The sequence below is a fragment of the Mustela nigripes genome, chromosome 15 (assembly GCF_022355385.1).
Source record: "Mustela nigripes isolate SB6536 chromosome 15, MUSNIG.SB6536, whole genome shotgun sequence".
Lineage (NCBI taxonomy): Eukaryota > Metazoa > Chordata > Mammalia > Carnivora > Mustelidae > Mustela > Mustela nigripes.
Window position 1 is genome coordinate 12,428,580 of NC_081571.1, and position 12,460 is coordinate 12,441,039.

The 12,460-nt window shown below is 36.5% G+C and overlaps 1 protein-coding gene across 5 annotated transcripts in view; it reads left to right on the forward strand.

The window, feature by feature from the left end:
* Window positions 1-10,597, forward strand: part of USPL1 (ubiquitin specific peptidase like 1) — a 33,839-nt gene extending 23,242 nt beyond the window's left edge. For 4 of the 5 annotated variants that reach the window (XM_059377868.1, XM_059377869.1, XM_059377871.1 and 1 more), the window contains 4 exons: window positions 932-1,057; window positions 6,401-6,558; window positions 7,656-7,676; window positions 8,529-10,597. In XM_059377868.1, the coding sequence (XP_059233851.1) occupies window positions 932-1,057; window positions 6,401-6,558; window positions 7,656-7,676; window positions 8,529-10,423 (2,200 nt within the window). In that variant the 3' untranslated portion in view covers window positions 10,424-10,597. The remainder of the gene's footprint in view (window positions 1-931; window positions 1,058-6,400; window positions 6,559-7,655; window positions 7,677-8,528) is intronic. The other variant, XM_059377870.1, reaches the window with a different exon arrangement.
* Window positions 10,598-12,460: the final 1,863 nt, after the last annotated feature.

The window sequence follows — 12,460 nt, forward strand, 5'->3', positions numbered from 1 at the left end:
TCAATAAATAAAATCTTTAAAAAAAAATTTAGTAGAAATAAGTCATTCAATTTTAGTGATAACTTTATGTCATTTTGCTTTTAGAATGTTAGCTTCCCTGAGAATTGGTATATTTGTAACAGCCTATGCTTATTTCACTTATGATTGAACAGTATTTGTTATTGTTTATTTAAAAAGCCAGTGCCTTTTAGGTAATTAATTGCTCTTTTAAAGGTATTTTTATCGAGGTGAATCCAGTTGAGATACAGTGTACCACTTTAAATACCATCTTTTTAGGTGCCTCTTGCTGTCAGGTATTTTGGCTAAAGAGCAAATTTATAACTTTTTTGTAACCTGTAAAAACAAAATTATTTCACCACTGGTATTCTGATTTTTTAAGATCAAGAGAATTGAGGTGTATGGATTCCTGATTGTATATTTGGAAATGCCTTTTTTTGTTGTTTTGGTTGTCAATATGGATAGCTGGATTGTGAATTTTGTAAGTAAGGGTGAGCTCTTAATAAATTTGGAAACAGTGGTTCTCAGCTGGGGTAATTTCGCACCTCCTGGGACATTTAGCAGTGTTTGGAGCTAATGGTTGCTATACTTGGAGCAGCTAGTGGGTAGAGGCCAGGGATGATGCTGGACATCTCAGAACACAGGAGAAATGCCTCACGGCCAAGAATTACCCAGTGCAAAATGTCAGTGGCATTGCTCTTGAGAAATCCTGCTTTGAACATTCTCTTCATCTCAGAACAGAAAGAATAGTATGTAAGTATGGTGGAGAGTCCTCACAGAGAGCTTTACTATGGTTTGGAAAGAACATTAGCATACTAATTTATTACATGGTGGGGATAGGAAAATATGAATAAACAAAGCAAGGTTTAGGCATTTGTTTAAAGTGAAGTAAATGAATTTAAATGAATTTAAGTTACATCTTCTTTTTTTGCAGACATATGAAGAATCTGGTCACTTTTACAAATGTCATCCCTGAGTGGCACCCACTTAATGCTGCCCATTTTGGTCCATGTAACATTTGCAGCAATAAGTCACAGATCAGAAAAATGGTATTGGAAAAGTGAGTTAAAATTGCCTTACTCTTTTTAGAACAAAATGAAGGTGAATTTAATGTGTAGAATTGCAAGTGATGTCTACAACCTACTTCTCAGAAGTTTGAGTTAAATAACATAGTTACAGATTACAAAAATGCCTCGCTATCAAGAACTCTGGCCAGTAAGCAAACTGTCCAGACAAAATACCCCTGAAGAGCTCTCTTACGGTGATTGTCTGACCCCACTCTCCTGGTGCCTTTCCTTCGTTTGCCTTCTTTCTCCCTTTAAGGATCCTAATCTTCAGTCTTGCTCTCCTCTGCCAACTGCCTGGAGTCTCTAGAATTCTTAGATTACCTTAAATCTGATTTCAAAAACTAAGATGACTCAGCAGTGAACCACAGGCTCATCTGTCTGAATTCCCATCTTCTCCCAGAACTCGAGCTGCTAATTCTCTATTCTTTTGTAAGCCTTCTCTGCCTTTGAGCAGATGTGTTTTTACTATATTTTGCCAGCTCTTCTGTTTGTTTTCAATGGGACCACTGGTTGGAATTACCTTGTTCTAAAATTGCTACCAGAAGCCCCATACTTCAAACGCAGAGGTCGGTTCCTCCTACCTCCTCTCCGTTAATCATCTACTTCACACCTTTAAGGGACTATGTACTTTGACATTTCAGAAAAGTGCTTATTCTACCTTTATATAGTCTTCTCCTTTTATAGTAATTGAGGACTAGGGTTCTGACACCAACACCTGGGCCCCGTTTCTGTGTAACCTCTCCCTGTCCTCCTTCCTGTAGGATTGCATTTTTTGTTAAATCAGTACTCACTGTTTATTTTTATGAACATACATATATTCCCTCTATAGCTAAGCAGTATATATGGTTATGTTTCATTTCTTCTATAACTTCATTTTTCATGGAATTACTAATTTCCTTTTGTTTTCATTTGCCTTGTTTATGTATTTTTTATTTTTTTTTTCAAGATTTTATTTATTTATTTGACAGAGATCACAAGTAGGCAGAGGCAGGCAGAGAGGGAGAAGGGGAAGCAGGGTCCCCACCGAGCAGAGAGCCTGACGAGGGGCTCCATCCCAGGACCCCGGGATCATGACCTGAGCCGAAGGCAGAGGCCTTAACTCACTGAGCCACCCAGGCACCCCGTTTATGTATTTTTTAAAAATTTTTATTTATTTATTTGACAGCACAAGCAGGCAGAGTTGCAGGGAGAGGGAGAAGCAGGCTTCCTGCTGAGTAAGAAGCCTAACATGGGGCTCTATCCCGGGACCCTAGGATCATGACCTGAGCCAATGGCAGTTGCTTGACCTACTGAGCCACCCAGGTGCCCCTTTGTCTATTTTTTCCAAGTTCTTCAGACACTCATCAATAAATTTTTCAAGCACTTAAATGTTTCGCAATTTTTTAATCCTCGTCTTCCCCCCCCCATCACCCTTTTTTTTCTAGAAACCTTTCTTCTGCCACCTTCCATCCTTCTGCTCTAGTGTTCCAATTTATACTGGTTCCTCTCTGCGTCTGGTGCATGGGGGTGCTCTTTATACACTCTTTCTGTTCTTATCCAGTTTTTAGCTCAGGGCCTTACCCCCACATTCTTCAACATCGGTCACCTATCAGTATTGCATCTTCTGGAGGTTCTGTGGGGTGGGTAAATTGTTCTCATCAGTATACCCACTCCATAGCTCTCATATCATCACTTTCCCTAGTCTACTAAGCTACCACTTTACCATTTCCTTTTTGCCTTCAAAATATTTGTTGCCATCCTGTACTGGACAGTTGGGCTGCTTGAGGCTTCCTGGCTTATGTAATTTAATCTAACAGTTATACCTGCTTTTTCTCAAGGGCCAGCATTCAAGATAAACTTAGACTGCTATTTTGTTTGATGTGTTATTTGGTTGCATTGCAAAGTACAAGTTTTAATTACACAAATATGTTGTTTTACTTATATGAAACACTCCTGCTCTGATCTGGCAGTGTATCCATTAGATGTAAGTGTTTCACTGTGAAATGTGTTTAGAGTTCTAATGGGTCAGTTTGGAAACAGAATTGATAGTTTGGATATTTACTATATTGAAAAGAGGTTCTGTGGGGGGTTTGCATAGTATGTAAAATTTCCCTTGCATTTTAAATGACAAGGTCTTTTTAAAGTTCTCTGTAGTTTTTTACTTTGAAATTCATAGTCTTGATTTGTTGATGTCTAATGGAATTTAGAAACAAATTTAATATAGTCTTTAAGGTTAACTTAAAAGTAATTAGGTCCATCATGATATCATGCATAATTCAACTTTCAGCATTCTAAAAACTAATAGTATTTATAAGTTCCCTGAACACCTTGTCTCAGGCAGTACTCATCTCTAATACATTTCCATTAGAAAAAGTCCATTGGTAAATGAATGAGATCTATCAGATTCGGGTCTGCTACTTTAAATTATTTAGGAATTATACTCAGAGCATGGTAACATGAGGCACCAACTTAGAATCTGATTTAATTTTACTTCACAGACTCTTAAGATGAACCTTATTACTGCCATGATCACCTCTAGGAGTCTGGTCATACACTATTCCTGGATTGTCATTTGAGAAGTTTATTTATATAAACTTTTTTTTTAAAAAAAACATTGTTAATAGTAATTTTTTTTTAAACAACTGTAAAGGTTAGGAGAGGGTAGGAGGAAAAATTAGATGTTTCTGATCTGTACTTACAGGCCTCTTAAAGTGTCATCATTAAGTATTAATGATTTTGACACTTTCTTCCAAGCAGATGAACTAAATCCTCTCCTACAAAAGGTTGGATGGAATATTGATACATAAAATAGTTAAAATTGTATTTGTTAATTAAATCTTTATTGTGTGGCAGAAAATGATTTATTATTTTATGAGATCCTTGAACTTACCTCCAAAGAATACAGTTACAAATCTTTGTTGAACAGTTGAATTTTTCTGAAGTATTTTGTTTTTAATTAATATGAACAGTTCTAATTATTTTAATTACATCTGATTTTACTCATATATTTCATCTTTTGTCATAGAATCTGAAATAGGAAATCGTTCAGTGATGTAATTAGATCTAAAATATAATGAGGTTTAAAAATTATATTTGCAGATTCTTTTGCCTAAAGCCTACATTATTACAGTTCAGAAATACATATATGCACATTGTTAAATTTGCATTTTCTAAAATACGAGTTACTACTTTACATTAGTTGGGATAAAAATAAAACACACATCCTCCAGGCCATTTGCACAAGACTTGGGCTCCTTTTTGTGGGACAGGGATTTGGTGTTTCCCTGCTGTCTGTGGGTAGCAGGGCAGTTGGCACAGTTCCCCTGCTGCTTTCTCTAGTTCTGTTTTCTCTCTTTTCCTAAGGGTAGATCCATATCCATATAATAGGAGGAGTTTAACCTAAAAGTTGGGGAGGTAAATGCAAATGGAGCTTGGCTTGAAATCTCTTGTGACTCTCACTCCAGTTCTATTAACTCATCCTACCCAGTTTTTTTATGGTTGAGTCAGTACCTAACTTGATCCTCTCATCTCTGAGCATCATCTTTGACATGCCAGGCATTGTAGGTAGGAAGAAACCTGAAACAAAATCTATTACCAAACTAGGAATAAAGTTCTACCCTCAACTAAAGGGCTTCGGTATGAGCTAAGCTGGAATTTTTGGTAGGAGAGACCTGTGACTTTTAGGGAACACTAGAGTCTAGGGGACCCAGAGAAGAAAATTAACTAGAAAAGGATGAGGGAGCATATGCTTTATTTTGTTGAATCCAAAATACCATGATTTGTAAGTTGCACCAGGTTTTAAATAAGCCATTAAGAAAGAAATGCTGCATATTTAACACTTCTGTGTTTAACTCACACAAAGAAGGCAGGAAGTTCATGAATTTGCATAGTCTAGTGATAAAAAGGAGAATGTTTTAGTAACTAGACTCAGAAGATATCTTGGGGGCACCTGGGTGGCTCAGTCAGTTGGGCATCTGCTTTTGGCTCAGGTCATGATCCCAAACTCTTGGGATCAAGTCCCGTGTCCGGCTCACTGCTCAGCAGGAAGTCTGCTTCTCTTTCTCCTCTCTTTCTGTGTGTGCTCTCTATCTAGCTCTCACTCTTTCTCAAATAAAATGAAGATATCTTGAAAAGGTATCACATGAGACCAGGAGAATTAAATACTAGTACTTACAGAGTCATGCGGTTGCCTAAGCCCTGCATATCCAGCTGTGAGAACAGATCTCTAGTTTCATTGTAGATTATTGATTCAGAGACACACTCTTCACATATTAACATTTGAAATGGGAGTACATCTAAGAATTGATGGCATAGTAGAGTTTAGTTGGCAGTTTTTTTTCCTAGTGGTATATACTATAATCAGTGGTATCTTAGATCAGTTAAGTAGATATGATAAAAATAAAAAGGGGGGGTAGCATTATAGACAGTTTTGCGGGACTTTATTTATAGGCACTTAAATTTTAAAAAGTTGATTATTCCTCTAACATGATTGGCAAGAGATAACTTATTAATTATTCCTTATCAGTCGGAGTGGTCTGCATTTTGGACATTGACTCAGGTTCATCTCAGCTGAATAAATTTTGATAAGCTAAATAAGTTTGACAGCTATTTAAATATTGGGAAAAGAGATACTTGACATTTTTCTTAAATCCTGAGACCTTTGTTAAATTTGGTTATTTGAGGCCCATCATTACATTCTGTGTTCTGGTTTGATATGTTACTGTAATGGTAAAGTGTATTTTTGAAATTGTGAATTCTTAAAGTTTATAGTAAATCAGCCACTATGTTGTATTTTCTTTATTTTAGGTACAAATTAAACTTTCTAAGTAAAAGTTTTACTTTGATGGACCCCTCTGCTTCTGGAGATAACAGTGAAATAGGCCAAATGATTAGCATATTGAGGTTTTTTAAAGTTTATTTCAATGTCTTGTGTTTGTTACTTTGTTTCCAATATTACTTATATAACAGAAGTAATTCATTTAGGCACTAGATGCCCAAGAAAATTATAAAAGGTCTGGATTCTTCCCTGTGATTTTTACAGAATAGTTGTTATCAAGAGATCTTTAAGCCAAAACAGCATTGTGGCTTACAGAGCAATTTTTGTTTAATGGTTTTGTGTTAGAGCCTGATGGCTCCAACTGTCACTGATACCATTTTGAGAAGAGTTTACTGTTACATACTTAACAGAGTGCGTTCTCCATTTCTAATTAAGGCATACATCTGGAGGTTTTCAAGAAAAATTAGTGCAGTTAGCCTTGAAAGTGTTATATGGGACTTCCTTACTTCAGACCATCTTTTTTATAACCAGGCACAGGGCATTACATTTGCTTGACTTCACTTGCCTTTCTCTCCCACAGAGTGTCTCCCGTATTCATGTTGCACTTTGTGGAAGGCTTGCCACATAATGACTTGCAGCACTATTCATTTCATTTTGAAGGCTGTCTTTATCAAATAACTTCAGTAATTCAGTACCAGGCAAATAATCATTTTATAACATGGATCTTAGAGGCGGATGGTAAGTATTTAAACCTTTTTCTTTTGTGATAATAGGCATGGGGGCCAAACCCCCGATAATTTTTTTTTTTAAAGGCAAACTTTCCTTTGACTCTTTTTCTCCTCCGACTTATTGCCCTTGTCTTTAATTCTTTCTCCCCCTCCTCTCCTCTGTCACTATGGTTTAGAATCACTTCTGTCTTTCCTTTGTATATGTATGGGTGTACATATGCATATTTCTTTTCTAGACAGAAAAAGTGATCATACAATGCTGTTGGTTTACAGTTTGCTTTTTCCCACTTAGTATGTTTGCTTTTACTCTGTGAGTAATACATGTTCAGTATAGAAAAATGAATGGTGGTGATTTTGATTTTTTTTAGGTAAATGACCATGTGATTCTAAAAAGAAAGTGCAACATACTGAAAGTTTTTAATTGAGAAAGAACAAAAACAAATTTGCTTAGTTTGCAGTTGTTAATAATATAAATAAAAGTAAACGTTCACTGGGTGCCTGGCTGGCTCACTCATTAGAGCATGTGACTGTTGATCTCAGGGTCATGAGTTCAAGTCCCACATTGGGCATGGAGCTTCCTTAAAAAGGAAAAAATACTGAAAAAAAGAAAACATCTGTTTCTAGGACTATGAAATAGAATATCTGAAATCCATAATTTATTTATCCAAGATAAAGCCTTTATTTATAAACGTTTCAGTAGAAGGCTAAATAGTACAACTCATAATTTTTGCTAAGTTTTTCCTTCCACTTAGCTAATATGATTTAATATTGAGTTTGTTTTTCTTAAAATGTTCACTTTGTCTTAAACAAGATCACTCAGTCCCATAAAGAGTTATATCAGGCTGTTGATAAGAGGTCTCTTTGATATTTTTCTTTTTCTTTTTTCTGTTTTTTGGACACTTTTCATACTTGATATTTTCATCTTGGGGATAATTGGGGTAGATGACAAAATAATGTGTTATAAAAGCACCTTGCAAACTGAAACTCCCGTTATAAATACTATCTCTTAAAGTTTTACCCTACTTCAGAATTTGGGGGGAAGTGGTTCTCAATAACATAAGCAAAAACTAAAAAAGTAACTTAATTTAATTTTTTACTGCATTCCAGGGATTCTCAAATCCTCTTCAGGTAGGTTAAATGGTTATATGGTTCCCCTCCCTGACAACATATAAAAATCATGGTCACTTTATAAAAAATGCCTTGGCTCTCTCCTGTCATTGAATCAGTGTCTGGGGATTAGGCCCAGCTGTGACTCAAATAATTCTAATGTGCATGTGTGGTGGTGAACCACTAAAGTAAGCAAACAAAAGACTCAAAGTTTTAATGGGTTTAGAAGAGGAAATAGTAGGTTTGTGTGGTTTGTAAAGGTGTATCCATATAAATTTAGTGAATTTAGTGAATGGTTTTTTGAGGGGGGTTTTGTGTGTAGGTCAACCTCTTCCTTTATAATCCATCACTTCATATTCAGTGGACAAATGAGAAAACAGAAGCTCAGAAATAAACACCTAAAAACCTCTAAGTTTTCTTTTAACCAAAAAAAAAAAAAAAGAATAATTGAATTAAAATAAGAATTGAAACATATGTGAGTACTTGAGGGTAACAAGCTTCATTTATCTTGAAATGCCTATATATGGAAAAATTTAATCCATTTTCTAATGTTGGATAAATTGGGTGATATACTGTATTCTAAGTAACAAAAGCTAAATAGACTTCTGTCCTGATTTTCGTGGTTATTTTAGGAAAAAGTAAAAACTATCTGTTTTTCAAATTATGGATGTTAGTCTATAACTTTTATTAGCCACATAAGGACTTTAACCTTGGCAGAGAAAAATGGTGACATAAAAATAAGGCCTTGTTCTCGAGTGTTCTCCTTTGGTGGATATTCAGGGATATAGCAGATAAAATGGCTAGAAAAAAGCGAACCTCGGCTGGTGGGTTTTGAAAGTCTAACCTCATTTACTGAACTTTCCTTATCCCCAGGAAGTTGGCTGGAGTGCGATGACCTAAAAGGCCTACGTTCTGAAAGGCGTGAGAAATTTGAAGTTAGTGCTTCAGAGGTACATATTGTTATTTGGGAAAGAAAAACATCCCCAATGACAGATAAGGTGTCTGCCTGCCCTCCACTTAAAAAGACTAATGATGAGCCTCCTTGTGGTGATGAGAAGCCAGCCTCTCCAACTCGGTGTTCTGTGAGCGATGCTGCCTCTGCTGAACCATTCTCAAGGACTCTCCCCACTGGTGTGGCAGTTGGACCTAGCACACACTCACAGGGTGAAGCTGTAGCTCTAGCTCATGGGCATCATTTACTTTCAGGTCCAGAAAGTTTGGTTGACAGTAGTATTTTATCTTTGACACTTGAAGAAATAAAGGTTAACTCTGATGAACGTTTCCTCTTAGAAAATAAACCTGTGGCTGAAAATGCAGGAGTTGGCAAAACCGATATTTTGCAATCACAAGAGTTACTAATGGCTTCTTTAGTATCAGCTCCATGTGTTGAAAAGCTTACTCAAGACCGATTCGTGGATTTAAGCTTGCCATCTCCAGTTGTAGGTGCAAACATGCAGTTGGCACAGCCGAATACAGAAGACACTGTAATTATTAAGTCTGTGAATACTGTTCATGCTACTGACTCTATAGGTGGAGTAAAGCCGGTAGAAGTTGAGGGTACAGTTGCCCTAAAGAAGGATACTCCATTAAAACACTTTGTTTCACCCAAAACTGAGAAGTTAAAACCAGAACAAGCTGTTACAGCTCAGGTATCTGATTGGAAAAAAAATGAAACTGTGGCATCTTCTCAAACCATAACAGCGAAATCAGGACAAAATCCATCACTGAAAGAAACTCAGAAGAAACCATTTGTAGGAAGTTGGGTTAAAGGCTTATTAAGTAGGGGTGCTTCTTTTATGCCACCTTGTGTTTCAGCTCATAATAGAAACACTGTAACTGATTTGCAGCCTTCAGTTAAGGGGGCAAGTAATTTTGGTGGCTTTAAAACGAAAGGCATAAACCAAAAGGCTAACCGGCCATCCAAGAAAGCCAATAGGTGTGCAGATAAGCCACCTACAGTTAGTAACCCTCCACCAGGCCATCCATTGTCTGGTAGCACGACTTCTCGTGTATGTACTGATGTTATTGCTGATACAGATGCTTTGAAGAAATGTGAAAATACCTCCTATGGAGCTCACCGTAGTCATGATTCTTGCGTGAAAGAAAATGGTGTTTCTTCTGCAAAACATGGAGACTCAGTTGAGGGTCAGATTCATAAACTTCGTCTAAAACTTCTTAAAAAACTTAAAGCCAAAAAGAAGAAATTAGCTGCTCTTATGTCTTCCCCTCAAAAAGGAACACCTCCAAGTGAAAATTTAGAACATGTGTCCCACTGTGGGTCTCCAAACGATTGTGAATCAATAGAAGACTTGCTAAAAGAACTACAGTATCAAATTGATACTGCTGATAATAAATCTGGGTGCACAGTTCCATACAGTAGTCAAAATCATGAAGAAATTTTAGCAGAATTATTGTCTCCTACAACTGTTGTCTCAACAGAGCGCTCGGTAAATGGGGAGGCTGACTTTAGGTATTTAGAAATGGGAGTTGACCACATCCCAGCACCAGTGTCTGCTGAATTAAATGAAATTCCCCAAAACACACATCTGCGACAGGACCATAATTACTGTAGCCCCACCAAGAAAAATCTGTGTGAAGTTCAGCCAGATTCACTGACAAATAATGTCTGCATTAGGACTTTGAATTTGGAAAGTTCCATGAAGACTGATATTTTTGATGAGTTTTTTTCCACTTCAACATTAAATTCCTTAGCAAATGACACATTAGACCTACCTTATTTTGATGAATATCTCTTTGAGAATTGTTGAGTGCATGTTCTTTTTAGTTTAGTATTTATTACTGTTCTTGGAAAAACTATGTTAGTATAGTGTTGACACACTGGCCTTGTCATGAATAAAATGTAAGCTACCAAAGGTTTTACCTTTGCTTCTACTCACAAAGCATGTAATCTGTTATACAAATTAAAATGATCAAGAATTGGTTTTCCTTGTTTACTTCATTATGTATTATAGGAGAAGGAGGATTTCATAATGTTAAACATGAAAACTAGTGTTTAGTTTCTGGCATTTTTTATAGCTGGGTACATTAAATTTCTACATTTTAATTTAGGTTACACTGGTTCAAGAAAAATAATCGTTTGTACAAACTTAAGTCATTGTATGTGGGATATAGAATGGGTGACTGTTTGGTAATGGTTGTGTGATCATTTTAGATCCTAAGACTGTTTGCTACACCAGTTGAATGCTGTGGAATGTAAACCGCCCCCTGTAGAGAATACAACTTCTCTATTTAGAAAAGATGGTAGGAAACCTTGTTACTAGAACTCCAAGTAATGTTACATGATTAATAAGTGATCTCTAACAGGAAAATAATCCATGTTTGTGTTGATAAGCAAAGAGTTCACATTATCATAAATACCCTCTTTCTCCCAGCACATGTATTTCTGTAAGCAAAGTGGGACACTATCCAGAAGTTCTGTATTGGGAGAAAATAATAACCAGGTGCTTAACTAGGCTTGCTATATGTTGGGTTCTGTTTTGTATGAAACACTAATTCAAACCCCAACATGTCTATGAGTGAGACCCTTTTTATCACATTTAACAGATAAAGAGCACAGAGCTTAGTAAATTGTACAGCTGGGATTGAGGAGTGTGGTTACCACAGTGCTTAGAAGCATGTGTTCCACCTGTCAGTTTTCATTAAAAGTTTGGATGCTTAAACAGCACTGCTGCTGTAGCGATTTGAGTTAGTAGTAATGGTTGCTAAGGTTTAAAGGGTGGTAGTCAGGATAGCATACTTTGCCAGGGACTCAGCACTTCATGATTGATTTGTCCAATTTACTCCCAACACACCACCCCCCTGTTAACCCCTTGTTTTCTGATTCCCAAGTACTGGGCAAATACAGGAAAATAGGAAGATTTTGGATCATCCCTCTTAACATTTTAGTGGTAATAACTACTATAGACCTTTTCATTTTTTTAATACATGTAGACTTCTAAAAAATTCTGTTGTACCTATTTGTACGATCTTTTTTAATGTTTCATGAGCATTTTTCCATCTTACAGTTTTGACAGCTTTTGGATAGCTATGTTATATTACGTTGTATGAATTATCATTGTTTCACCAGTCTTTAGATTTTGAGGTGGTTTGTACCGTTTTATTAATTGTGCCACAGCAATGATTAAGTTTTTGCACAGACCCAGGTCTTATTTTGGGGGAGTGGAATTGCTGTGTCCCAAGATAAGCATTTTAAAGTCTTTTAATGATTGCACGATTGGCTTTTATAAACCCTCACCACCAAATAGTAGCATCGGGGGTGAAAAAAAACCTTGGCTGTTTTTATTTACATTTTCATGATTACTAGTGATTTTGAATATAACTTTGATAAAGTTATATGTTTGTATAACTATCTATATAACTTTATTGGCCAGTTGTGTTTCTCTGAAGACTTGCTTGTTCATCCTTGGTATTAATCATTTAAGTATTTGTATGTTTCTGGTAAATACCAAGCAGTGTTATAAACCTCAGAGATCAAGTAGTAAAAAAATATCTTTGCTGTTGGAGGAACTTGTCTTCTAAACCAGGAAATACAGGGGCACCTGGATGGCTCAGTGGGTTAAAGCCTCTGCCTTTGGCTCTGGTCATGATCCCAGGGTCCTGGGATCAAGCCCCACATCAGGCTTTCTGCTCAGCAGGGACACTGCTTCCTCCTCCCTCTCTCTGCCTGCCTCTCTGCCTACTTGTGATCTCTGTCAAATAAATAAAATCTTAAAAAAAAAAAAAAAAACAGGAAATACATGATGTTAAGTGGTCCTAGATACTGTTGATTCTTACTTGTGGCAGTT